This window comes from Pelodiscus sinensis, chromosome 1 (genome assembly GCF_049634645.1).
Source record: "Pelodiscus sinensis isolate JC-2024 chromosome 1, ASM4963464v1, whole genome shotgun sequence".
In the NCBI taxonomy this organism is placed as follows: Eukaryota; Metazoa; Chordata; order Testudines; family Trionychidae; genus Pelodiscus; species Pelodiscus sinensis.
Window position 1 is genome coordinate 4,787,414 of NC_134711.1, and position 27,233 is coordinate 4,814,646.

General features: G+C 51.2%; 1 protein-coding gene across 23 annotated transcripts in view; it reads right to left on the reverse strand.

Moving 5' to 3' along the window:
- Window positions 1–27,233, reverse strand: part of LOC102464061 (uncharacterized) — a 274,304-nt gene that overhangs the window by 41,871 nt on the left and 205,200 nt on the right. For 22 of the 23 annotated variants that reach the window (XR_012902993.1, XM_075925539.1, XM_075925506.1 and 19 more), the window contains 6 exons: window positions 20,699–20,779; window positions 17,161–17,214; window positions 16,186–16,239; window positions 15,847–15,909; window positions 13,970–14,032; window positions 6,402–6,518 (listed from right to left, as the gene is read on the reverse strand). Coding sequence is in view for 22 of the 23 variants with exons in the window: in XM_075925539.1 (XP_075781654.1) it covers window positions 6,402–6,518; window positions 13,970–14,032; window positions 15,847–15,909; window positions 16,186–16,239; window positions 17,161–17,214; window positions 20,699–20,779 (432 nt within the window). In the remaining variant the exon portion in view is untranslated. The remainder of the gene's footprint in view (window positions 1–6,401; window positions 6,519–13,969; window positions 14,033–15,846; window positions 15,910–16,185; window positions 16,240–17,160; window positions 17,215–20,698; window positions 20,780–27,233) is intronic. The other variant, XM_075925546.1, reaches the window with a different exon arrangement.

Here is a 27,233-nt window from a genome sequence, read left to right on the forward strand (position 1 = left end):
CTCCCCTGAGGCCCCGCCCCCACACTCTGCCTCCTCTCCCGGGCCCTGTCCTTGTTCCACACCTCCCCCCAAGGTCCTCCGCTGCTCCGCCTCCTCCCCTGAGGCCCCGCCCCCACACTCTGCCTCTTCTCCCGGGCCCTGTCCTTGTTCTGTCTCTTCTGCTGAGCCCCTGCGCCCACTGCATCTCTTCCCACAAAGTCCTACCCTTGCCTCACCTCTCCCTGTTCCCTGCCTCTGCTCAGCCTCTTCTCCACCAAGGCACGACCCACTGCTTGTTCATCTCCATTCCCTCTCCGCTCTAGAGTTGCCAGATGGTTTCAACATAAATACCGGACACACTTGACATTACATCACAATCGACATTACATCTTAGTTAGAAAATACCCGCTATTTATATTTTCTCATTTCTATTTTCTCAGTTTGTTTCCCGAACAGAAAGCTTAAATACTTGACTGTCCGGTTCAAAACCGGACACCTGGCAACCCTACTCAGCTCTCGCTCGTCCTTATAGTACAAAAAAATTCAGAGGCCATAGAGGGCCTTCCCCTCATGTTAAAAGTGATGGGGTCATGGGTCCCCGCTCCCCTGCTCTGGCACTCCTGAAACAGGGTCTGCGATGACTGTCTGTGGCACTCGCTCTCTGTCCACTGGGAGCAAGATTCGGCCCTGTGAGCATGCCAAAGCTAACTGCCCTGCCTCCTATTGCAGAAAAGAAGTTCTAACAAACATTAGGATAACCCCACTGGCCCAGTGTTACTCCTGCTATAAATTCCTCTTCTCGGGGGCTTAGAATTTGGCTGCGCACTTTGACCTGGGCTGGATCTTCACAGATAAAACTGAGTGTGGATTTTAGCAAAGGAGAGCGAAAAAGGAAGTTACTCTTCCTAGGCCAGCTGTCTCCTGCTGCGGCACAGAGGTCAGTTCCTGCATCGTGCTCTTCCATAGCAGTGGGATGCTTGCGACAGGAAAGGATGCTAGAAGCCCATCTGTGGTACCAAAGTGACTTCGGCAAAGGAAGACCTGTTACTTTGTTTGAGCTTCTGCATCGTGGGCCATGTTTTGTCTAGCTCCGGCTATCTCCAAGTACATCACTGAGCGATTAAACCTGACATTGACCATGATAAATGCCAGCTGGAACGAGTCGTGTTTCCACTATTTGTCCTCATCTAGTGGTGTCCTCTCTTGGGGACTGATTCCCCCCCTGCCAGGCACCTTGTGCCAACCCCTGTGAGCTGTGCCAAAGTGAGCATAAACCACGACCTGCATTTTCTATAACACTCACTTTGTCCAGATGTAACGATGAGACACAGGGCAGATCTGGCTGCCGATCCATGCGCGGTGCACAACAGACACATTCACTGCCTTTGTGTGGTCCAATTTGAAGAGGTGAAAGCCACGAGAGGCTGATCTTGTGGGCGATTTTTGCTTGTTTCAAACAGGGGATTTGGAAGTGCTCTTTGTATCCCATGCGCAAACAGAAGCCACAGGGGAACCTCAGATGCTGCGTCAATTATATCCTTCGGTCATTTGGCAGAATTTAGAACTTGGAAATTATGGGCTCTAGATTCATGAAGGAAATGGAACGTTTGAAGTCCAAGCTCAGTTTGACCCTGATGCAAGAAGACCTAGGATGCTCTGTGTCCCGCTCTTCTGTCCGTCTGCTCTGGGCCATCCCAGGAAGTGGGGTTTTGAATGACTTCCATAGGACAACCTCTATTGTTTGTATAGCACTGATGCTGTATTATTGGATCAGTTATACCAGCTCTTCACATCAAAACTCTGCATCTCTCTAGAGGGTGGTATTCAGTGTATGATACTTTAGTCCTATATTTATTATCTGGTCATCTGATGGTTCCCTCTTCTGTTTATTCCCTCTGATGAGGCCGCATCTGGAGTATTCTGTCGAGTTTTGGACCTTCCACTACAGAAAGAATGTGGGCAAACTGGACAGAGTCGAGTGGACGGCACGGACATGATTAGGGGGCTGGAGCACATGACCTATGAGGAGACGCTGAGGGATTTGGGTTTGTGTAGCCTGTAGAAGAGAAGAGGGAGGGGGGATTTGAGAGCAGCCTTTAACTTCCTGAAGGGGGGGTTCCAACAAGGCTGGAGAGAGGCTGTTCTCAGGGGTGACAGATGACAGAACAAGGAGCAACCGGTCTCAAGTTGCAGTGGGGGAGGATTAGGTTGGATATCAGGACAAACTATTTCCCTAGGAGGGTAGGGAAGCACTGGGATGGGTTCCCTAGGGAGGGGCTGGAATCTCCATCCCTCGAGGTTTTTAAGGCCAAGCTGGACAAAGCCCTGGCTGGAATGATTCAATCATAGAATCACAGAACACTAGGACTGGAAGGGACTTCGAGAGGTTACCAAGTCCAGTCCCCTGCCCTCACGGCAGGACCAAGCGCCGTCTAGATCAGTGCTTCCCAAACTTTTCGGCATCATGCTCCCTTTTTGATTTTTGAGAAACCCTCCCTCCCCACGGCCCCCCTCCCCCCCAGCAGCAAAACTTGTTGAGCCAAAAAAAAAAAAAAGGAACTGACCGGGGCAGAAAAACAAAAATAGCAGCAAAACTTGGGGCGGGGGGGGGGGGGGGGAAGGGAATTAACCGGGGGGGGCGGGGGAGGGGGGCTGGGTCACCTCGTGCCTCCCCTGGAATTTCTGGGGGCACGCTCCCCAGTTTGGGAACCCCTGGTCTAGATCATCCCTGCTAGATGTCTGATTGAATTAGAGTTGATCCTGCTTTCAGAGAAGATGGGGCTACCCGGCCTTCCAACCCTAATCTTTTACGAGTCCGTGATTCTGTAACTGACGACCTTCCAAGCTATCGGAGAGACCCTTCCAGCCAGCAAGCTATTCCATCACTGATACAAACCTGACAGGACGTTGCAGCCATTTGTACGTGTATGACTGATTAACCATTCATCTTCTTTTCTTTTCCTATTGAAGTCTTCAGTTAGTGGACTGAGGATTGGCTGACAGAGTGATATTCGAGTGTATTCACCTGGGGATACATGCCGGCTCCTTTGGGATTAGAAAGAACCTCCCACATGGGTTTCAGTAACTCTTACTATAGTAGATCTGGTTGCTTGGATGGCAGCCCAGGGCTGCAAACCTAAAGAGGACGGTGTCTGGGTCGACAGTAGATTTTTTGCTAGAGGTATCTTGAAACTAATTATAAAGTAAACCACCAGCTCTGGAACTGTCTGTCCCATTTCGTGCTGTCTGCACCGAGTGTGACATTTCCAGTGTGGTCCATCCTGGGCACCCAGGCTCACCGCCACTGATCTGCAACATGCAGCCAGCTCTGGTTTGAAACGTATCATGTGACGGGACTGGACTAGACGACCTCTCGAGGTCCCTTCCAGTCCTGCAATTGTACGATTCTGTGAGCCCTCACCAACTCATTTCTTAATGCCTATTTACAGATTAACTTATGGGACATGGTTGGCCTTTCAGACATTCACCTTTTCTAAGCATTGCTCTTCTTCTTGATTCTTTTGACATTCACGCCCTTTATCGTCTCGCAGACGGCTGGAACTCAGCCGTTCCCTGCAGCACAGTGGAGAGGGATGTTTTTATTTTTAGTCCTGTTTCACTGGCAGATTTCTTGTGTGTTTAATAAATGATGCCCGGGGGTTGCTGATTAGCATGAATCTACAATATCCTCCGCTGCATTATGCTGCCATGCGCTCTTCATTATCATAAAATCCGGGGGCAGGATGTTCACATTCCTAAATAGCATTCGCATGTCTCATTTACAAGGCTTTATGTTGTGTTTCAAAGGAGCCCAGCGCGTCTTGTCTACAAAGATGCATCTTAAAGATGGCCCACAAAAAGAGTTTTAAAGCAGAAATATAGGCCCCAAACTCCCCAACCCTCTAAGGTTGTCGGGGTACATTCACCACATTAGCAGCTTTAAATTTGTCATGCTTCCCTTTCTTATTTAGGTGCCAGATCCTACCCTGGAGACTTTACAATGTAGACAGGAAAAGGCTGGAAGAACGGACGTGTTGTTATCCCCATTTTATACAAGGGGAACTGATGCAGAGATGTTAAGTGGCGTGCCCATGGTCACAGAGCAAGGAGGTGGCAAAGGAGCGCTGATCTCCTGCAACTGTCTAGTGGGTCTTAGTCCTTTAGCTCTGCGGAGGCGCATCCTGCTCACCTTCAGCAGTTAAAGCAGCAGGAAAGCTGGCAGCCATGGACTTCTCTGAGCTCACATTCCCACAACGAGGTTTGAGACACCTCCTGCCCCACGCCACCCCTCAGGTCTTTCTTTTGTGCTAAATGTCCTTTTGCCAGTGGCTCTGCATTGCATGGCCTCTGTGGAAGCCCACTGAAGCTCAGAGAGGCTGCAGGACTTCAATGTCTCTCTTGCCTCTCTTCACTTCTCAACCTTCCTGTTACATAAGTGCCTTTTCCAAGTGGTAATTTCTAGCTGGCTCCTGTTGCCATGGTGATGGGCAATGGTTACCCTCACAACACCCTGGTGATGGTGCCAATATCCCCATTGCACAGATGGTAAACTGAGGCTAAGTGACTTGACCAAGGTTACAAAGCGAGTCGGTGGCAGAGTCAGGCGTCTTCTTCATTCCGGACTAGTGCCATCACCACAAGTCTTGCCTTCCTCTTAGTGAGCCAGTAGCTCACAGGGTGGAGGGAGAGGGAAGGGGGCTGAAGTGGTTTACACATGTGAGCCTTTTGGGAAGAGTTTTGCTTGAACTATTTGTTTCCCTCTCCTCGCCAATTTTAAAGTTTGTCTCTTGGGTTAAAACTTAAATATGCCCTGGAGGCAACTAGTGAGGTCAGACTCTGTCGCACGCCACATACCGACCATGCTGTCTGTGGACAAGGCTGTGGTTAGACCTGGCTATGTCACTCGCTCGTGCCAAGTAGGGGAGTCTGTGCTCTCTCCCTAGGCCTTGCACAGATAGCTGGCACAGCCAACCTCAAGTGTACATCCCAGAAAGAACAACCACCTGCACCGTTCAGTGACGAAAGCCCTTGGCCAGATGTTTTGCCTTCACGACACAGTACTAGTGCCCTGGCGCCGTGGTTACAGGTACGCTAACTCACAAGTGTCCAGTGGCAAGGAACGGCTCAGTTAGTGGGAATTTCTGTGCTCCCCAAGAGTGCACAAAGGTTTAAGGTGAGGCTCCCCAATGTTTAGAGCTGGAGACAAACAACTCTTGTGCCATCTTATGTGTGTCATGCCATGTGCTTGTTACTCCCCCTTGTATCATGCTCCCAGTGTCTCTGGCACAACGTCCCTATTCATCCCTTCTAGCAGAGCCTCTTCCCTAGTGGTAGGCCAGGTTGCCTGTGGACTGAGCTTCTGGGGTGTGTTCTCGCACGTACTCAGTGTCTGTGGCTTCTAAGACCAGGTCTACACTCGGAGGCAATGTCGAACTAAGGTACGCAACTCCAGCTAAGTTTGATTTACTGCGGTGTGTCCATGGGTGGGAAGGCGTCGATGGGAGAAACTCTCCCATCGACTCCCCTGACTCTTCTCGATCCAGTGGAGTACCAGAGTTGATGGGAGTGCAATCAGCAGTTGATTTAGCAGGTCTTTACTAGACCAACTAGATCGACCCCCGAAAGATTGATTGCTGCAGTGCCAATAAGGTTAGAAAATGGCCTTACTGTAACACAGAGGCACTGACATCCCTGAGAAAGGAGCATGAAGTCTGCTCTATGGCCATAACTATGAAGCAGCTGGCTTTTAGCTCATGCGGTAGAGGCACATGGCTTTAGCCCTCTAAGATTCCCACGTTCAATCCCCGTTTCCGACAGCTCTGGCGTGTTGGCTTTGCCTCAGGACTGCCTGTGTTCAGCTACATTAGCAATACTTCTGCCAAGGTCAAAGAGTGCACTCTGCTTTAATCCACACCTGACTTTGGTTCCCAGCTCAGATCTCGCACCCAGTGCTCCAGGCTCCATGGGCAGTGAGCGACCACAAGGCTTGGGGAGGCAGGCCTGCCCACCAGAGACCATGGTGCCCACCACTGAAGCCTGCTAGCCTCAGCCCAGCCTCCTCCCCTTCAATATGGCTGCTGGATCTTGCCCCCTCCCTGCCCCAGGGCAGCACCTCCCAGAGCATCAGAGAGCCAGCGGACAATGTGGCCCCCACTGCCTCGGCCCAGAAGCTCTGGAGAGCTGGCCAGCAGGCAGGGCACAGGGCTGGGCCTGCCTATGATACCCATGCCAGGCTCTCTCTATGGCAGACTCTTAAAAGCTGACACCAGTTGGGGGTATGGCTGTCAGCCTCCCAGAAAAGCCGGCTGTAAGTGACTGGCCCCCGGGGTTATCAGGCTGGGCTAAGCCCGCTAGCTCACACCCCTCCAGATAATGACCAGAGTGATGTGAACTGTGCAGCGCATGTTCCTAGAATGTCTTACCTGTGGTCCCGGGTCGCCCTGCGGGCCAGGAGCTCCAGGGGGGCCAGCCGTACCAACCTTCCCTGGCAGGCCAACCTGCCCTTTAAAGCCGCCCAAGCCAGGAACCCCCTTGGCTCCCTGAGAAAACCAAACAGAGATTGGGTCAGAGACTTTCGTGCAAAGACAAAGCACTCCTGGCGTTTGCTACAGAGTTACGTCAATGGGACTCACCTTTGGCGGCACTCTCTAAAGAGCAGGACAAATACACCCACGTCTGATTAACCACCCGGAGCAACCTCGTTATCTCAGAGAAACTCGACCCCAAAGAGCCTCCTATGCTAAGGGACAGCTGGGAGTAGGAAAAACTCCCTAGCAATGCCCATCTCCTTTCCCCTGTCAATGCCAGGGGCAGGTGGGCACACCCTCTGCTAAGGTGCAGTATGGCCAGCCCTGGCATCTGAATGCCTCTATTTATCCACAGACCAGCGACTAACCAGCGAGGGACTCATCCGCCCCTCCATCACTGAGCGCCTCACAGCTGTCCTGATCCTCCCAATTCCCCCCAGGATGCAGGGCCCTGCTATTGTATAGCTGGAGACTGGTGGTAGATTAAGGGATGCACCCAAGGTCATGCAGGGAGTCTGTGACAGAGTCGGTATTTAAATTCAGGTCTTGAGCATCCAAATGCCCGTTCCACTAGTCCATCCTGCCTGCCAGTGCCTGCCCTGCCGACATGCTTCCGCATTCTGCAGCACCTGTCTTTGGGGCTCAGAGAGTCCTCGGATTCCCTGGCCCATTCAATCCCCGACCTTTCTGCAGAAGTTGCCAACAAAGGTGCCGATTGTGAGAGTGGTCACCATGGCCACCCCTTGGGCCCTGCACTGCTTTGTGATATGGAGGTAAATAGGATGAAATCCCACCAGGACAAATGCAAAGTTTCCCCGCTTAGGAAGGAACAAACGGTTGCACCGATACAAAATGGGAAGTGACTGTCAAGGATAGAGTATTGTGGAAAGGGACCTGGGGGTCATAGTGGACCACAAACTAAGTATGAGTCAACAGTGTGACTCTGTTGCAAGAAAGCAAACATCATTTGGGGATGTATTAACAGGAGCATTGTGAGCAAGACACAAGAAGAAATTCTTCCGCTCTACTCTGTGCTCATTATGCCTTAACTGGAGCACTGTGTCCAGTTCTGGCTGCCGCAAACTGGAGAAGGTCCAGAGAAGACCCCGCAGAAATGGTGAAAAGGTCTAGAAAACATGGTCTATGAGGGAAGACTGAAGGAATTGGGCTTGTTCAGTCTGGAAAAGAGGAATCTGAGGGTATGTCTAGACGACATTTATTTTTCAGAAAAAGCTACGCAAAATGCTCTCTGCATTTTGCGTAGCTTTTTCCGATCCTTTTGTCATAGAATCATAGAATACTAGGACTGGAAGGGACCTCAAGAGGTCATCAAGTCCAGTCCCCTGCCCTCATGGCAGGACCAAATACTGTCTAGACCATCCCTGATAGACATTTATCTAACCTACTCTTAAATATCTCCAGAGATGGGGATTCCACAACCTCCCTGGGCAATTTATTCCAGTGTTTAACCACCCTGACAGTTAGGAACCTTTTCCTAATGTCCAACCTAAACCTCCCTTGCTGCAGTTTAAGCCCATTGCTTCTTGTTCTACCCCCAAAGGCCAAGATGAACAAGTTTTCTCCCTCCTCCTTATGACACCCTTTTAGATACCTGAAAACGGCTATCATGTCCCTCCTCAATCTTCTCTTTTCTAAACTAAACAAACCCAATTCCTTCAGCCTTCCCTCATAGGTCATGTTCTCTAGACCTTTCATCATTCTTGTTGCTCTTCTCTGGACCCTCTCCAATTTCTCCACATCTTTCTTGAAATGTGGTGCCCAGAACTGGACACAATACTCCAACGGAGGCCTAACCAGCGCAGAGTAGAGCGGAAGAATGACTTCTCGTGTCTTGCTCACAACACACCTGTTAATGCATCCCAGAATCGTGTTTGCTTTTTTTGCCACAGCATCACAAGAGGCTTTTCCGACATTAGGCCCATCTAGACTGGAATGAAGAATGCAGGGGCTTCCGAAAGGGCGTTTGCTCTTCTGCAAAAAAAAAAAAAAAAAGTGGAAGAGCAAACACATCCCTGGTCATGAAAGAGGTTTTCTGGGATACCTCCGGTATCCTGGAAGAATTCTTGTAGTCTAGACGTACCCTGAGAGGGGACATGATAGCAGCTTTCAAGAAAAGGTTGTTACAAGGAGGAGGGAGAAAACTGGTTCTCTTTGGCCTCTGAGGCTAGGACAAGAAGCAATGGGCTTAAATTGGAACAAGAAAGGTTTAGGTTGGACATTAGGAAACACTTCCTACCTGTCAGGTGGTTAAACCCTGGAATAAATTGCCCAGGGAGGTTGTGGAATCTCCATCACTGGAAATATTCAAGAGCAGGTTGGACAGACACCTGTCAGGGATGATCTGGATGGTGCTTGGTCCTGCCGTGAGGGCAGGGGACTGGACTTGATGACCTCTCGAGATCCCTTCCAATTCCATGGTTCAATGAGTCTATGCCATCCATGGGCTGGGCACTAAAGTGAGATGTCCAGCTCATTTCTCAATACCCGGCCTGGTAACGTATTTCTCACTCCCCTGGGGCCTAGGCTGGATGAGTCAGCAAGCCCGGAGATGGAAAGGCTCCATTACCAATACCTGAGCCGTTAAATGCCTGCTAATGAGCACTAATGAGATTTCCCCAGAAGTGGGACAAGGAGAGAAGAGGAGGTGGAAGGAGGTGGAGGGGAAGGCCTCCGTGATGCAGCCCGGCTGCATTTCTAAGTCATGCGGATGCTTATTTGGAACACTAAAAATAGAAGCCCGTCGTCGGAAGCAAGGGAGAGTCACATTAAGCTCTGATGAAGGGAGAGCCGCTGCCTTTCCCATCCTCCGGACCCCGCCAAAGCCCAGCTCTCTTGCCGGATGAGACGGCGGATGAGTCAGCTGGGTCACTGAGTGTTGGAGGAGCAAGACGGGAGGCCCCCGGCATGATGAATGCCACGCATTCCCCCTGCCCAGCGGAGCCTGCTTTCCCAATTAGCACAGGTGACCCCCGGCCACTCTCCGTTTAATTGCGCCTCGGATGCTGACTTGCATAAGCGCGTGCGTGGCCGCAATACCAAGGAGGCGTTCGCAGGAGCTGGCCAGCCACAAAAGCGAGAACGTCTAAAGCAAACTAGCCAGAAGAAAGTACAAAGCTCCTCTTCTCTTTCACAGGATCACAGGGGCTAGTCCAGAGCCAGGGTCCATCCACGCCACAGCAGGGATGTTAGATATCGGTTAAATGAATAGTCGAGCAACCTCATGAATTTTTATCGGTTAGTTGACTAGTCTATTGTCCCCGGGGGCAGGGCCAGCAGCCAGGTCTCAGAGGCAGCAGCGCAGGGTGACAGGTGGGAGCTGGTCCAGGAGGGGAGCCGGTTTAAAAACCAGCTCCCCTTGAGGACGGCTGCCTGTTGCCCCATGCTGATACCTCTCATACCTGGCTGCTGGTCCTGCCCCCGGGGACAAGAGAATAGCAGAGGCAGCAGTGTGGGGTGGCAGAAGCTCCTGTGTAAGGGGGTCTGAGCTCCTGGACCTGGCGCAAGCCAGAACTGAGCTGGGCTGCCTGCCTGCTTGGCTTGGCTCCTAATACACTTGAAATGAAGAGACACAGCAGGGGTAAGTTCTGGACCTGGCACGAGCCGGGCCTCTGGCCAGCCTGCTAACAAATTTACTAGCTAGGATCGGGGGAGGGAAATGCGTGTTGTCTATAGCATTAACCTATACGCTTTTGCTTATCGGTTAATCAGTTAATCGACTCCGCTATTACATCCCTACTCCAGAGTCCTGTGTCCAACACAGTTCAAGTAGATGCTTCAGAAGAAAATGCAAGAAACCCGCCGCAGGAGGAGTTGGGGATAATCGGCTCCCAAGGAAAACCTCCTCCGACCTGCTTCCTTTCCTCAGTTCTGAATTTGCCACTTTGATGTTACGTCTCCTTGTCCTTGAGAAATGAACCTGGGAGAAAGCCGCTCTCAATTTACTGCCTCTGTCCCGGTCATTATGTGACATGCTTTTATCATGTCCCCTCTTATTCGTCTCCTTTCCCAGGCAAACGATTCTCTCGTCCTCTCTTCATCCTGCTCCCTTCACTCTTGCTGTACCTCTCTTTCCTTCTCCTTGTCCTTTCGCTGGTTAATAGCAGACAGACAGGTAGCCTGGACAATTGTGTGGGTAACGTAGGATGTTACCAGGTAACTGGTTATCTGGTTACCCAGTAAGCATCACCCTTAACGGGTTAATCTTACCAGATAACAGGTAACCGGTACCTGGGCACAGCCCCCGCCTGCGGCCTGCTGTGAACAAAAGTCCCACAGGGCCCCTGCACAGGGCTGTTGGCTCCCAGCCCACATGGGCTGAGATCAGGAAACAGCTGGGCTAAAGCAGACTCTGTCCACAGTGCGAGGGCTGCTCCAATCCACCCATGGTGGGTAGTTGGACCTCTCCAGCCTGTCCCCTCCTGCCCATTTCATGGCTTAACTGGTTAAACTTAATGTTTAACTGGTTAACTAATTAAACAGGATATTTTGCATCCCTATTGGCATTTGGGAATACATCCGCATTGCATCGAGCAGTTCCGATTTCAAGAGCTCCATTTGTCCGTATCATGGATTTCTGAGTTAAAACCCTCTCCCCACCGCAGACTGAGTTTTACAAAGTCTTGACAATAGGAGCATGTAGAAACACCATTTAAGGCTGGCAAGAGAAACAGCCAGCATGAATTCTCCCTCAGATACATTTCCACTGCACATAATAACACAGCGATTAGACTAGAGAAGGGTAGAGTCAATTCAGGGGCATTATTTGCAATGTGAGAAAAAATATGTAAAAGTGAACAGAAAGCCTGTTTTTAATGTCAAAAACTCTCTAGGATACAAAAGGAGCAATACCTAGATAATAGTGTAGTTTGCAACTACAGAGAATAAAAGAATGAATGAACAGCCGCAGAGACCAGCCACTGGAAATACAACAGAGATAGTTGAAAAATTTGCATCACAACAGTTTCCCATTGGAAAATGTCATTTCAACAAAACCAATTTTTTGGAGGGGGAAGAGCAAATGGTTTCAATTTTGATTAAATTTAATTTAGGAAAAAACCACATTTTGAAAGTGACAAAACATCCTGTTTCAATCTTTTTCCAATGCATCCTTCACATTTTCATTTCAAAGTGGCTTTTCATTTTGAAACGTCATTGTCTATTAGACAAAGGAAAAGGACAGAAAGTTATAAACGAAATGTTTCAATTAACCTGCAATGAGCTGGTTTCTGGAATTTCAGTGCATGGAAAAAATAAATTAAAATTTTGGTTCTCTGTCCTGATTTGGGACCATTACAAAAAACACAAAACCTCCAGTTTCACAGGGCAGCACATCTGGCTGCCCACTTGCTGTAATAGTATGCGTCCTTTTGGCACTAAGCTGCAGGCCATGATAAAACTGCCAGCAAACTGCAGTCATGCCTTGACTGATTAAATGACCTGCATGAAATGAACTGGGGGTGCGGGGTGGGTCTCAGTGTTATTCCAACTGGACTATTGCCAATGTGCTAAAAACCACCATTGAGAGCTTCCCTACCGAAGCCAGAAACTGATTGTTCTGAGAGGCTGAACTTTCTTTTTATCCCTAGAAAACAGCACTAGTGATGGTGATGAGATAAATACGGGTGAAGATCGTCTACTTGGCCCCTTTCACCATCACTAAACTCACACGTGCTCGTGCGTGCACAATTATTAATGAGAAATTATAAATCCAGCGCCGTTATAAAACAACAGAGCTGAGAAAAATGCTTCCCTGGCATAGCACTCCTTCCCGAAATCCCAAGCTAGGCTTAAAACCATGAGGCTTTAGAAATACAACCTTCTGGGCTTGTTCTACTTGCTTTCGGGGGCGTGAGCCTGGAGGTTTCACGTTTTCAAGCTTTTCTCCTCCACCACAGGGGGCGGAAACTTGGCTTTGGTTTTGAAAAGGGAAGTTGAGATTCTCAGGCAATCCCATGACTCCGGGAGCTGGGGCTTTAATGAAAATGCATCATAAAGGTGGCAAGAAAGATCATTGAGTCCAGTCCCCTGCCTTCACAGCAGGACCAAGTATCATCCCTGACAAATTTTTTCCCCCAATAGCCTCACTAAGGATTGAATTCACAGCCCTGGGTTCAGTAGGCCTATGCCCAAACCACTGAGCTATCCTGCCTCCCTATAGCAGCTGCAATTAAAAGGAGGCAGGACCAAATAAACCTAGATCATCCCTCACAGGTACAGTGAGCCCTCGCTACTTCGCGGTTCGACCATCGCGGATTCACGACTTCGCGGACTTTTTTCATTACATTATGTATATACGTGAATCCGCGATAGTCGAACCGCGAAGTAGCGAGGGCTCGCTGTATACATGTTAAATATACATGTCCCTACTTCGCGGATTTTCAACTATCGCGGTTGGGTTTGGAACCTATCTACCGCGATAAACGAGGGTTCACTGTATATGTCTTGAAAACCCCCAGTGACGGGGCTTCCGCAGCCTTCCTTGGATACCGGTTTCATCCCTTCACATAGACAGATTTTCCTAATACAAGTTCCTAAGACTCTCTGGACCTGCAACATCCATGGGTCCTGGGCCAGACAGCTCCTGGCCTAGGAGCCCAGTGGCAGGAGACTTGGTGGCGGGGAGTCCTGCCAGGGCCAACAGCAATGGAGCTGGGACCAGCATCAAGATCTGGCAGCCAAGACCCGGGCTAAAGCCAATGCCTGACCTGCATGTGGATTTTGTACCAGTGCAACTGTGTTGCTTAAAGAGGTGCAATTTTTTTTTATCAAAGCCATTCTAGTGGTACCTCCCTCGTGTGGACACATTTCTATCAGCATGAAGGTACCTTATCCCCGTATTGCTTATTCTCCTTTCTGCCCAGGAACAGCTGTGCGGGGATAAAGTGCCTTTACTCTGCTAGAACTGTGTCCCTGCTAGGGGTGCGTCTACACAGCACCCTAAACTCGAAATAAGGTATGCAATTTGTGCTATGCAAATTGCGTATCTTATCTCGACTCTATTTTGAAATAGCTTAGTTTGAAATTTGGCGCCGCTACACAGGGCTAGATTTCGAAATAACACACTATTTCGAGCCATCCCGTATCCCTCGTGCAACGAGGTTTACCGAGATGGCAAAATAGCGCACCCGTTATTTTGAAAAATATATCGAAATAACGGGCAGCTTGTGTAGACACGGGGTAACTATTTCGGGATAGTGTGCAGTGTAGACGTACCCTGGGGGATTTGTACCCCTTTATCTACACCAGGTTAGATAAACAGTGTGACTTTCGTGTCCAGACCAGCCCAAGGATTAAGTGCAGACGATGCTTAATGCCTAAGACAGGGGCCTCTCGCCCGCGGAAAAGGGCACACGAGAGTTAGCAGGAGTCTAACTTCATTAACTCCGTGGGATTGATGGCTCATTCAAAGCATGGTCTCGCAGTGGTCTTTGGAGCAGACTGACCTTTTCTCCTTTCTCCCCAGAAACTCCCACGGGGCCGTCTGCCCCTGACATTCCTCGTTCACCCTGGAGACAGACAAGAGAAAAATCAAAGCCAATTCCCTGCCCTGTGTGTCTTTTACCAAGCGAGCTGTAATTCAGTTACAAATGCACATGCGGTTTGGAAAGGCCCTGGTGCTCCTACTGCGGGAGGAACTCAGTTAGATGCAGGGGAGCCAACAGCCGTGCTGGGTCTATGGGCAAGGCGTGTGTGTAAGGTTGCCAGATGGTTTAACCAAAAATACCGACCCCTCCCCCCCAAAAAAACCACCGGGGAAAAAAATTCTTTTGGGGGAGGGAGGGGGAGACCAAAGCTGTTGAGCAAAAAAAAAAAAGAATGATTAAGCAATAAAATAAAATAAAAACAGCATTAAAACAGCATGTCCCTTTCAGTGCATGCAGATTAGGGATAGAAACAGGGGAGAGGTTGAGCACTAAGACCCAGGGAAGGCAAAATTGCTTCCCCTTGATCTTTAGGCTTTTTGCCAGCGGCCATTTTCTTTTCTTGATCAAGCCAGAACACAGCTTCCCTGCAGAACCAGGTAAGCAGGGTTTTTGGGGGTAGGGGCTGTCAGGAGGCCGGGCCCAGTTGCCGAGTATGTCGTAGGGTTGCCAGGTGTCTAGTATTTTTGCCTCCTGGCAGGGAAAAAACCAGAAAATACCGGACATTTTAGGTGTCTGGTATTTTCTGAATTTTTTTTCTGGATAGGAGGCGAAAATACCGGATTGTCTGGGTCAATACCAGACACCTGGCAACCCTATTTGTGTGTGGGGGGCTGGCTTCATGCTCCTGGAAGGGGCAGGGCCGAGGAAGCCCACCCCAAGCACTGCCTGGATAATGGCGTGCCCTCTCCCAATCCTCAGAGCAGTCCAGAGCGTGTGGCGTGGCAATTTAAAGGCTCTGGAGAGCCAGCTGCTCCTGCTGCTGCCCCAGCCTATTCAGAATATGCTCCTTTGCCCTCCCCGCCCAGTCAGCAGGCCTGTTTAGATGTCATGGCTAGCTAGATTCCCTCCGATGGCAGGGCCGTCTCGAGTCTGAGTGTTGCAGTTCACATTTACTAGAATTTGGTTAGCCCAGGAGACATTCTGATGAGTCACATACAGGGTCTGTCTGTCTGTCTGACTCCCTCTGCAACCCCTCTGCCTGGGTGGATCACTGGCGGCAGATAGGTTGGTCTCAGTGTTCCCTGTAAGCCGAGAAATTAAAATGCCACCCAGCTGATCAGCAGAGCGCTGACAGCTTGCAGCAGCTTCTATTGGTGGTGCACACCCACACATGCCTCGGTGCACAGAAAAAATTATTCCACACATGGATGGAAAAAATTAGAGGGAACATTGGTTGGCATGTTACCAGCTTTGGATGCCACAATGGAGGTCTGGTTAAATGCCATTCAAACCAGTGGGAAGAATCTCATTGACTTCTATGGGCTTCCAGATCAGGCTCTGAGCAAGCCAACTAATGCTTTGACCTGTCACCGGCCCTCCCCACCCCCAACCAGCTGTGGAGATGCGGAAAGGAAACCAACATCAGGAACCAAGCCCAGAGCTCGCGGATGGATATTAACATTCAGCTTTTGCTGTTCAGAAAGGGTGTTCCCTGCAGGGTTCATTAGCCCCGGTAAACTGTCTGAAATTTGCAGCCATTGAATTACATGCGGTTACCAACTGCATGGAAGCTAACGCCAACCGGTCTGAAACTGGTGTAAGCCCGTCTACACGTGAGCTCGCGCCGACTGGACTGCATCCATTTCAAAGCAGACTGTGTTACATCAGGGCCATTTCTGTGCCCAGAAAGCCTGCCGAGAGGGACTTGAGGGTTGGGGAATTCATTTCCCACTCACCTTTGGCCCCAGCTGTCCATCTGACCCTGGGACCCCCGGTTTCCCCAGGCTGCCAATCTCGCCCTGTGTGTGGAACAAGAGAGTGAAAAGTGAAGCAGGTGGGGAACAGAAGATTAGAAAGGGGGTGGGGTGGTTAATGGGATGTGACGTCTGCTCTCAGCCCTACAGGCAGCGACTCCAGGCTGGGACGGAGACTGGCAGGATCTGTCACGGCCCAGTGCTGTGTCTGACCGGTGGCTAGTAACGAGGAGGACCTCACTGCCATGCACAGCCCCTTCACTGGCGCTGAATTCCCTTAACCCTAAAGTCAAAAGGAGGAAAACAATAAAAAGACCTCACCTTTATCCCATCTGCACCGGGGCTCCCCGTCGGCCCAGGAAAACCACGCAAGCCCTTGGAGAGAAATGACAACCCGCGGGTAAAGGTTAGCAGGAGAAAACACAGTGCTGTTCCCCACTGTGCAAAGGGCCAGCACCAACTCATGCATGGCTTAATAGAGCCTTCCTGCTGGGAAACAAGCAGGAAGAATTCGGAGGCATAGTGGGGTGCATAGGAGGAGCATTGCCAGCAGATCTAGGGAAGGGATTATTCCCCTTGATTCGGCTCTGGTGAGGCCGCATCTGGAGTATTGCGTCCAGTTCTGGATCCCCCACTGTAGAAAGGATGTGGACGCATTGGAGAGAGTCCAGCGGAGGGCAACTAAAATGATGAGGGGGCTGGAGCACCTGCCCTACAAAGAGAGGCTGAGGGATCTGGGCTTATTTAGTCTGAAGAAGAGAAGAGTGAAGGAGGGTTTGGTAGCAGCCTTCAGCTACCTGAAGGGGGGTTCCAAGGAGGATGGAGAGAGGCTGTTCTCAGTGGGGGCAGATGGCAGAACAAGGAGCAATGGTCTCAAGTTGCAGTGGGGGAGGTCTAGGTTGGAGATTAGGAAAAACTCTTTCCCTAGGAGGGTGGGGGAGCACTGAGATGGGTGCCCTAGGAAGAGGGTGGAATCTCCATCCCTAGAGGCATTCAAGTCCTGGCTTGATAAAGCCCTGGCTGGGATGATTGAGTTGGGGTTGGTCCTGCTTTGGGCAGGAGTTCGGACTCAATGACTCCTGAGGTCTCTTCCAACCTTAGGACTCTATGATCCTATGATTTGTAAACTCTCTGCATTCCTCTCTTCTTCACCTGCCATCTACCTACCTAGCGGAATGGTCCGCTTGCTGTTTTCTACACTCATTCAGGCCAAGCAGTTTTCATATTTGCTCCCCGCCCGCCCCCTTCTGGAGAACAGCCAAGGTACACATTATTTCTTTGATGGCCATTTCTTACCTTTAATCCTTTCCGGCCAAGGTCGCCTGTTATACCAGGATCACCTTTCCCGCCCTGAATAAATGACACATAAGCCATGGTGTGTGCGTGCATAGCTGAACTGGAGTTCATTTGCAAATTCAATACAATCAATGTAGGGTTGAATAAGGATCTTAACTGGTTAACACACTACACAAAGGCAATTTCCACTCTCTTAATATTCACATTTCCACAACAGCTGCTGTGAATGACCCACTTCCACCTTGACTTGATTAGCCTCATTAACATAATATATATACCCCTGTCTTTGTAAAGTCCACTCTAATTCATCTGATGAAGTGAGTTTTACCTGCTAAAACGCATGCCCTAATAAATCTGTTAATCTCTAAGGCTATGTCTACACAGCAGTGTTATTTCCGAATAACTGACAATTTTTCAAAATGATGGCGAGCTGGAGGACTTCTTACTCCAATTCCTGTAACCCTCATTTCACGAGGCGTAAGGGAAGTCAGAGGACAAGTGTTCTTCCTTTGACTTCCTGCTGTGTAGACAGCGCCAAAAGCCGAATTAAGCTATTTCGACTTCAGCTACTTAGTTGATGTAGCTGAAGTTGCGTCACTTAACTCAACTTTTGCCCGGCTGTAACGACGTGCCCTAAGGTGCCACAGGGCTTCTCGTGGTTTTTGCAGAAGCAGACTACCACAGCTACCCTTCTGAGACGTATTCACAAAGATACGCAATTAGAAAGTTAACAGTACAAGCTCTCCTGATAGCATCTATATTGCCCGTTTTCCCGCAAAGGCTCTGTTACGTTTTATAAGCTTGTATAAAAGGATCACCTTCCCCATGGAAATGCAGCCTCCTCTGGGATGGAACACACATGACGGCAGAGGATATTCAACACACAAAGTGATCCCAGAGTGACTCTCTCTCTGCTATTCTCCGTCATCTTCGCATCGCAATTTACTGATTTCTGCAGGGCTGCTAAGAATGTGGTTGGCGTGTGAAGAGGCTGACAGAGGGCTGTCCCTATCTATGGGGTGGCAGCTTGTTTTATGGTAACTCTAGAACAGGGGCTCCTGATAGCTAGAGGACTGGAATAACACTGCTGAGATCCGAGCCACAATGGAGCAGCAAACCATTCTGGCCTTGAGTGTCCTGAGGTTTGGAAAGAGCCTAGCTGTCACGAATGGTCGGTAATGTAGGCACAGCCTTTCCAAAAGTGCCTACACGCCCAACTGCTGAAGGCTGGGGCAGCCACTGGGGAAGGCTGGGCCCATGGCATGGCAGCCTGTTCCCCCCGGCCATCAGGAAGGGATGGAGCTGTGGCATGGCAGCCCAGCTCCGCTGACCACTGAGGTGGGCCGGGGCATGGCTGCAGCATGGCAGCCCCAGCGCTCCAAGTGGCCAGGAAGGATCAGGCTGGGGATGGGCGGGGCTTGGCTCTAGGGGCGGGCCTCAGGCAGAAGGGGCGGGGCTGGGGCTTGCCTCCTCCCCCCTCCCACCGCCCATGCTAGCCGTGCTGTTACTGCTACCAGTTATTAGCAAGTCTCTGCCAGCTCATATACTAATTACAGCTCCTTTGCTCCAGAGGCAAAGTCACTTTTTGCCTGCAGAAGAAAGCTCCCACAATTCTCCTTGCCTCCCGTAACAAAAAAATCTCCTTCCTAGAAAAATTTGTGGAACTGGCAGCTGGCTGATTTTCTTGCCCATTCTTCCTGCACCAATTTTATCAGGTGCTGTGGATACTGTGGCAGGAAGTCAACCTGTGGAACTCCTTGCCAGAGGATGTGGTGAAGGCTAGGACTTTAACAGGGTTCAAAAAAGAGCCTGATAGATTCATGGAGGTTAAGTCCATCAATGGCTATTAGCCAGGAGGGGTAGGACTGGTGTCCCTAGCCTCTGTTTCTCTGGAGGTGGGTGACAGGGGAGGGATCACATAGAATCATAGAATAATCATAGAATAATAGGACTGGAAGGGACCTCAAGAGGTCATCGAGTCCAGCCCCCCGCCCTCAAGGCAGGACCAAGCTCCGTCTACACCATCCCTGACAGATGTCTATCTAACCTGTTCTTAAATATCTCCAGAGAGGGAGATTCCACCACCTCCCTTGGCAATTTATTCCAATATTTGACCACCCTGACAGTTAGGAATTTTTTCCTAATGTCCAATCTAAACCTCCCCTGCTGCACTTTAAGCCCATTGCTCCTTGTCCTGTCCTCAGAAACCAAGAGGAACAAATTTTCTCCTTCCTCCTTGTGACACCCTTTTAGATATTTGAAAACCGCTATCATGTCCCCCCTTAATCTTCTTTTTTCCAAACTAAACAAGCCCAGTTCGTGAAGCCTGGCTTCATAGGTCATGTTCTCTAAACCTTTAATCATTCTTGTCGCTCTTCTCTGTACCCTTTCCAATTTCTCCACATCTTTCTTGAAATGTGGCGCCCAGAACTGGACACAGTACTCCAGCTGAGGCCTAACTAGTGCAGAGTAGAGCGGCAGAATGACTTCACGAGTTTTGCTTACAACACACCTGTTGATACAACCTAGAATCATATTTGCTTTTTTTGCAACAGCATCACACTGTTGACTCATATTCAACTTGTGGTCCACTATGACCCCTAGATCCCTTTCCGCCATGCTCCTTCCTAGACAGTCGCTTCCCATCTTGTATGTATGGAACTGATTGCTCCTTCCTAAGTGGCGCACTTTGCATTTCTCTTTATTAAACCTCATCCTGTTTACCTCTGACCATTTCTCTAACTTGCTAAGGTCATTTTGAATTATGTCCCTATCCTCCAAAGAAGTCGCAAACCCACATGAGGATTACCTGTTGTGTTCCCTCCTTCTGGGGCATTTGGTATTGGCCACTGTTGGCAGACAGGATACTGGGCTAGATGGACTGTTGGTCTGACCTAGTATGGCCGTTCTTATGATCTTAAGTAACATATAGGCAAATGTCTCCAAAGCTGAATTCAGCATGAGAAAATTTAAAACCCTGTCACAAGAGACTCAGGGCACATTCTCAGCAGGTGCAAATCAGTGTCCAAGGGAGCGACTCCAATTTATACCTGCGGAGAATCTGCCCAAGGCATAGTTCAGAGTTCTCCACTAGTGTCATGCCGTAATTAGCAACAAAAGCACCCGAGGGCCAGCGATTGAAGCTACAGGTTCCTTTTTCTAGAAATCTGGGTCCGTGCTGCCAACTCTCGGGATTTTGCCACGAGACTCACGATAGCCATTGTTTTCCTTAAAGTTCCAACTCTTGGGGTCGTGTGGCTATGTGATGATTTCAGCCTTCTTTCTTAAGGAAAAAGCACGTTTCTAGCACTTGCAGCAGTAGAGGAAGATTCAAAATGCGACCCTGGTGTACCCGAAAGTCTCAAATAGCAAAAGGCAAATAACGCCCCCCACACATTGATTATTTTTACATAATCGCATGATTTTAAAGCCAATCTCATGGTTTTTGGACAATGGAGGCTGGCAATACTGAAAAAGGCTTCAAGCCATTTTTTCAGCCTTCACAATAGCCCTCTCTCGCTTTCTTGGCTAGACTCACCGGTTCCCCTTTCTGACCCTGCAGACCTCGGTCGCCTTTAGCTCCTTTGATTCCATTCTTCCCATCCAGGCCCGCTGTGCCCTGTTGTAAGAGGAGTAATGTTAATTTCTCCAGGCTGCCTGTGGGCAGCCTTAACAAAAAAGAAAACTGAATTATCCGACTCAGGCTGCAGTTCCTCACAGGCATAGTTCAGAAGCAGAAATAAAGGGGCTCATATTAATGCTAGAACTTTGTGTTCATATCCCACCTTTCCCCGAGGGTCTCCACAGCTTTTTCACAGGTCGGGCCTCACACCTATATATTTCATTATCCCCATTTTACAGAGCAGGGAAACTGAGGGAATACAGTTCTGGGATAAACGTGCATTAAAGCATTGAATAGCAAATTGGGTGAAGCTGCTTTCCTGGGCAGATAGATCCCAATTTTGCATCGGACTAACATCATTAGTGTCAGGCAATCTTCATGCATCTTTGGGGACCGCTCACCCCTGAAAGGAAAATCTCCCCTCCCTCCAGTCTCCACACTGGGTACAATCTTGCCTTTTCCTGACATTTGCAAATAAAGAAAACAGACAGCAGCAATTCTGAGAAATGCAGAAATTCATAGATTTGGAGCTGCTCCGGCAGCAATTTAAAGGGCCCAGGGCTCCGGCTGCTGCTACTATGGCAGCAGCAGCCAAGGCCCTAGGCCCCTTTGAATTTCTGGGCCCCACGACAATGGCCCCTTGGCCCCGCCCCTTGTTGGCAGGCCGGCCTAGTGCTCTATGTAAATCACCTCTGTGAGGGGAGTGGCTAACGCATTGGGAGCGCCGTGCCCAGCGCTGTAGCCTGGTTCGCACGGAGCGCCGTAACTTGCTGCCCTTGGGGAGGGGTGTTTTTTCACACCCCTGAGCCAGAAAGTTAGTGTAAAGTGCCTGTGTAGACCTGGCCTGAGGAAAAGAGGAGAGATCAGTGTCCAGGGGCACTTAGCGCAGTCGCGAGGAGCAGTGGCCCAGAAGTGGGATTTTTCCAAGGCCATTTGCATTTGGGAGAGGAAAAGAAGAGCCCAGAAGGGCTGGGGGACAGGGAGGGGACAAAACACTGGGAGATGAGCAGGGAAGAGGGATACATTCAGGTCAGGGCTGGGAGGGGAGGGGGATGAGGGGGATAGTTTGATTATATTTAAATTTATTCCCTAAGATTTACATTTCCAGCTTCTCCAGTTAAATAAAGGCTGGGCAAGCCAGGCTCCTAAGAGGGACATTTAAAGGCAATTACTTTTGGAGTGCTGGAAATAGCTACCACTTAGTCTAATGCTTAGTGGACGCAGTCATTAAGACTGCCTCAGACAGGTTTCAGTTTTAGAATGGCAGGCTAAAGGACCCGCTAGACATTACAATAGCGCAGCGATGCAGAGGGTGAGTCAGGAGCTGTGTCCCCTCTAAATTGTTTCCATCTGTGTGCAGAATAAATTTTGTTGTGTGCACCAAGGCACATGTAGGTGTGCACCACCAGTAGAAACGCATGCCACTAGCTGTAAGCACCACTCACCGGTTTACTGCCTACTGGATTTAGCTGTCAACATTTGACAGGAGGTGTTTGGAGTCAGCGTTTGCAGATGATACCCAACTGTTTAGGATAGTCAAGACAGAAGCAGACTGTGAGGGACTCCAAGAAGATCTCACCAAACGGAGTGATTGGGCAATAAAATGGCAAATGAAGTTTAATGTGGATAAGTGTAAAGTAATGCAGATCGGGAAAAATAACCCCAACTATACGTACAGTATGATAGGGGCTAATTTGGCTACGACAAATCGGGAAAGAGATCTTGGAGTTATCGTGGACAGTTCTCTGAAAACTTCCACACAGAGTGCAGCGGCGGTCAAAAAGGCAAATAGGATGCTAGGAATTATTAGGAAAGGGATAGAAAATAAGACCCAGAATATCTTACTGCCCCTGTATAAAACTATGGTACGCCCACATCTTGAATACTGTGTACAGATGTGGTCTCCTCACCTCAAAAAAGATATTTTGGCCTTGGAAAGGGTTCAGAAAAGGGCAACTAAAATGATTAGGGGTTTGGAACGGGTCCCATATGAGGAGAGGTTAAAGCGACTGGGACTTTTCAGTTTAGAAAAGAGGAGACTGAGGGGGGATATGACAGAGGTCTATAAAATCATGAGTGGTGTGGAGAGGGCTGATAAAGAAAAGTTCTTTATTAGTTCCCATAATAGAAGAACTAGAGGATACCGAATGAAATTAATGGGTAGCAGGTTTAAAACTAATAAAAGAAAGTTCTTCTTCACACAGCGTGTAGTCAACCTGTGGAACTCCTTGCCAGAGGAGGCTGTGAAGGCTAGGACTATAACAGAGTTCAAAGAGAAGCTAGATAATTTCATGGAGGTTAGGTCCATAAAAGGCTATTAGCCAGGGGATAGAAATGGTGTCCTTGGCCTCTGTTTGTCAGAGGCTGGAGAGGGATGGCAGGAGACAAATCGCTTGATCATTGTCTTCGGTCCACCCTCTCTGGGGCACCTGGTGCTGGCCACTGTGGGCAGACAGGATACTGGGCTAGATGGACCTTTGGTCTGACCCAGTACGGCCGTTCTTATGTTCTTATGTTCAGCGTTAGTGCAAAGGCCTCAGCATTGCCAACGCTCTTGATGTTGTCATGAGTTTTTCTCAAAGTTCCAGCTCCTGGAGTCATAGGGAGTTGTGATGATTTCAGTCTTCCAGCTTCAAAACGTTTCCTGTAAGCTGGGTGCTTGTGGGAGGGATTGCAATGCTGCTCAGCTGATGAGCAGAGAGCCCACAGCGAGACTTTTTTGTTTCTACTGGTGGTGCACATCCGCATATACCTCAGTGCGCATAAAATTATTCTGCACATGCATGGAAAAATCTGCATGTGGATGGGAAAGATGAGAGGGAGCATTGGTTTCTAGCCCTTGCAGCTGTGGAGGCAGCTTCAAAATGTGACCCCAGTGCACCCAAAAGGTTAAAAAACCACGTGTTGATTATTTTTCGATAATCTCATGAGTTTAGAGCCAATCTCAAGATTCTGGGAGAGCTTGACTCGTGATTTTTGAACATTTGCCATTGGCAATCCTGCCAATGACACCAAACTCAAGCCTCTTCCCCTCCCCTGCCCCATATGTCTCTTTGTCTTCTTCCGCCCTGCCCCTTTGCTTGGAACATCCCTGGCCACATCCCTCTCCCATGAGCTCACCCTCTCCTCAGGCAAATCACGTCCCAGAAGACCCACTTAGCCATAGGCACCATAACTCTGCCCTTCCTTACTCTCCCCATGCATGGAGCATACGGTACAGCCTCACTTGTCATGCCCGCCTGTGACGGCGCGTTGGGGGTTCCCCGTCTCCTGCACCCCGAAATGGCACAAACAGACTGCACCAGCCAGTGGAATTGAGGAAGTTTATTGCCTCTCCAGGATACAGCACAGCACAGATGTAATCTGGTTACAGGAACTGGGGCTAAGAGGCCTCAGTGCCCCCCCTTTGAGATAGGGGAGTCCCAGCCCCCTCCCCAGCTCCTTATACCCTGCCTTCCAGCGAGGAACTAACTAAATTCCCTTGCAGCCCTGCCCCCCAGTCAGGGCAGCATTCCACCTTCCTTTGTTCCTCTCCATGGGGGGTGTCTGGCCACTGGTTCAACAAGTTTGGCACTACCTTTGCATAGTGAGGTTTTCCCTGCTGGGTCTTGCTCCAGACAGCAGGGGTCACCACAGCCCAGCAAGTACCCCCACTACGTCACAGTTCTCCCCCCTCCGAGAGCGAACTGAGCAGGGTCACTCCGCTCGTGACCTAGGGAAGTTCGGGTCCTCTGCATGGGAACCTGCCCTGGGGACATGGGTGCTCCCCTTGACTCAGGCCGGCCGTGGCAAGGCCCCACATGAGCTGGCTTCCCTCTGTCCACGCGCCGCCCCGCTCCAGGGCGACTGACGCAGGCCTGTCCTCGGGGGTCACACCCACCCTTCCGCTGGCCTTGATCTCTGGCCAGGGTCTCTCGGGCCGGGGCCATGAGCCCAGTGAGCCTTCTCTGGACAGCCAGGGCGGCTTCCACCCCCGATGCTCCATCCAGGGAGGACTTCCCCTCCCATAACTCTCTCAGCAAGCCCAGAGGGTCTATCTGGGGTAGAGACCCCCAAGCCGCTTTCCTCCTGTCTTGGGCCTTCCCGCCCCTCTGGCAGGAGTCACAGGACCGGCAGTACCGCTGCACGGCTGTAAAGATTCCCGGCCAATAGAAGTGCTGGAGCAGCTTCAGCCGGGTGCTCCGGATCCCCCGGTGGCCCCCAACGGGGACATCGTGGGCCAAATACAGCAGCTTGAGGCGATACTTTCGGGGGACGACCAGCTGCCGCTGGACCCCCCATGCCCTCGCCTTCCTGGGGGGGAGCCACTCACGGAACAGGAGCCCACGCTCCCGCAGGAATCTCTCCTGGCCACCTCTCCCCCGGGGCTGAGCTGCATGGAGGCCAGCCTGGTCCCTCAGCCTCTGCAAGGAGGGGTCTGCCTGCACCTCAGCCTGGAATTCAGCTGCTGAGGCAGGGATCGGGACCTGTCCCCCACCTCTGCCTAGGTCCGGAGTCCCAGCCTGGCTGGACCCCGTGTCCACTGGGATGGGACCCTGAGGACGCTGCCAGGAGTCCTTCCCTGGACCCACGTTGTCAGCCCCCCGCTGGCTCTGGCTCTGGGTAGTGACTAGAGCCCGCTGGGATTCATGGGGCCACTCCTCTAGGTCATTCCCCATCAGCACCTCGGTGGGCAAGTGCGGGTGCACCCCCACTTCCTTGAGGCCCTCCTTGGCCCCCCATTTCAGATGCACCCTGGCTACAGGCACCTTAAACGGGGACCCGTCTATGCCCTTCAGGGTCAGCTGCGCGTGGGGTAGTATCCGCTCCGGGGCCACTATGTCGGATCGGGCCAGAGTCACCTCCGCCCCCGTGTCCCAGAAGCCCATCACCTTCCTACCATCCACCACCAGGGGTATGAGGCACTCGCTCCGCAGGGGCCGTCCTGCCCCCACCCGGTACACGGAGAAATCCGCCTCCTGAGAATCAGACCTCCCAGGGGAGGTGCACTGAGCATCCTTCCCCTCTCTCTGAGCTGAGGTTTGCCTGCCAGCCCCTGCCTCTGGGGCAGCCTGCCCTTCCTCCCGCCCCAGCCAGTTAACCCTGGAAAGTCCCCGGTCCTGGGACCTGGTGCACTGAGCCCTCTTGTGGCCTTTTTGCCCACAGCGATGGCAGGTTAGGCTTTGGGCTGTCTCTGTCCAGGCCCTGGCTGGTTCTCTGGGGCGCAGACGACCTGTTCCTTGGTCTCGCCCCGTAGTTGACTCCCTCCGTCGCTCAGCCGAGATCCGGTCTCTGCGCGGTTCCCTCTCTCTCCGGGACTCCCGTTCACACCCGGACCGGCTCTCCGTGAACTCATCCGCCAGTCTCCCGGCCTCCTGGGGGTTCTCTGGTCTCCGGTCCTTGAGCCACAGCCTCAGTTTGGGTGGGCACGCTTCATAGAACTGCTCCATCATGACCAGCTTGAGCAGCTCCTCTGCGGTCTGGGCTCCGACTCCAGACACCCACTTGCGGCAGTATTGCGCCAGGCGGGAGGCCAGGTCCACATAGGTCTCCCGTGGCCCTTTCTGTACCCCCCGGAACTTCTTCCTGTACATCTCGGGGGTCAGCCCGAACTTGTGCAGCAGGGCCTCCTTGACTCGGTTGTAATCCCCTGGCTGTAGGTCCTCCAGCTGACTGAGCACTCCGGCCGCCTCCTGGTTCAGTGCGGGGATGAGCTCCTGCAGCCAGTCAGCTGGGGGGAGCCGTTGCAGTCCACAGGCCCTCTCAAAGGCACTGAGGAACCCGTCTATGTCACCCATGTCCTTCAGTTGGGCCACCACGAGCCTCTCCAAGCGTCTGGCAGTCCTGGGACCCTGGGGCCCATCCGCACTTGGCGCAGCCGGTGCCCCGCCGGTTCTCCGCTCTGCCATGGCCAGCTCATGCTGTCGCTGCCTCTCTCGATCTTGGCGCTCCTTCTCTCGATCTTGGCGCTCCTTCTCTCGGTCCTGGCGGTCCTTCTCTCGGTCCTCTACTTCCAATTCCCTGATCCGCAGCTGGATCTCCAGCCGCCGCAGCTCCGCTGGGCTGGCCCCTGCCCTAGATGGGCTACGGCTTGCAGGCCTCCCGGGAGACGCTGTCTCATCTCTCCGTTGGGTTCCAGCGCTCCTCCCCCTCTCTGAGCCTGACACACTCTCAGGGGGGGGGGTCTGGCTGCTTCCCCTGGGGACAAGATCCTGGCCCTGTGGCTGGTCATTATCTTCCAGCTGGGCAATCAGCTGGGCCTTGGTTGCTTTCTGCACAGGCAAGCCCCTCTCTCTGCACAGCCCCACCAGCTCTGCCTTCAAGAGTCGGGCGTAGGCCATCTGCCCGCTGGGCCCCTCGGTGCAGACTCACCAGTCTAGTGCTGCAGCGCCCCACGATTCCCAGGAACCGCTTCGCTCTGTCTCCAGCACGCCTGGCTCCAGGGCTCTTGCTTCTACTGCGCCTTGTCACT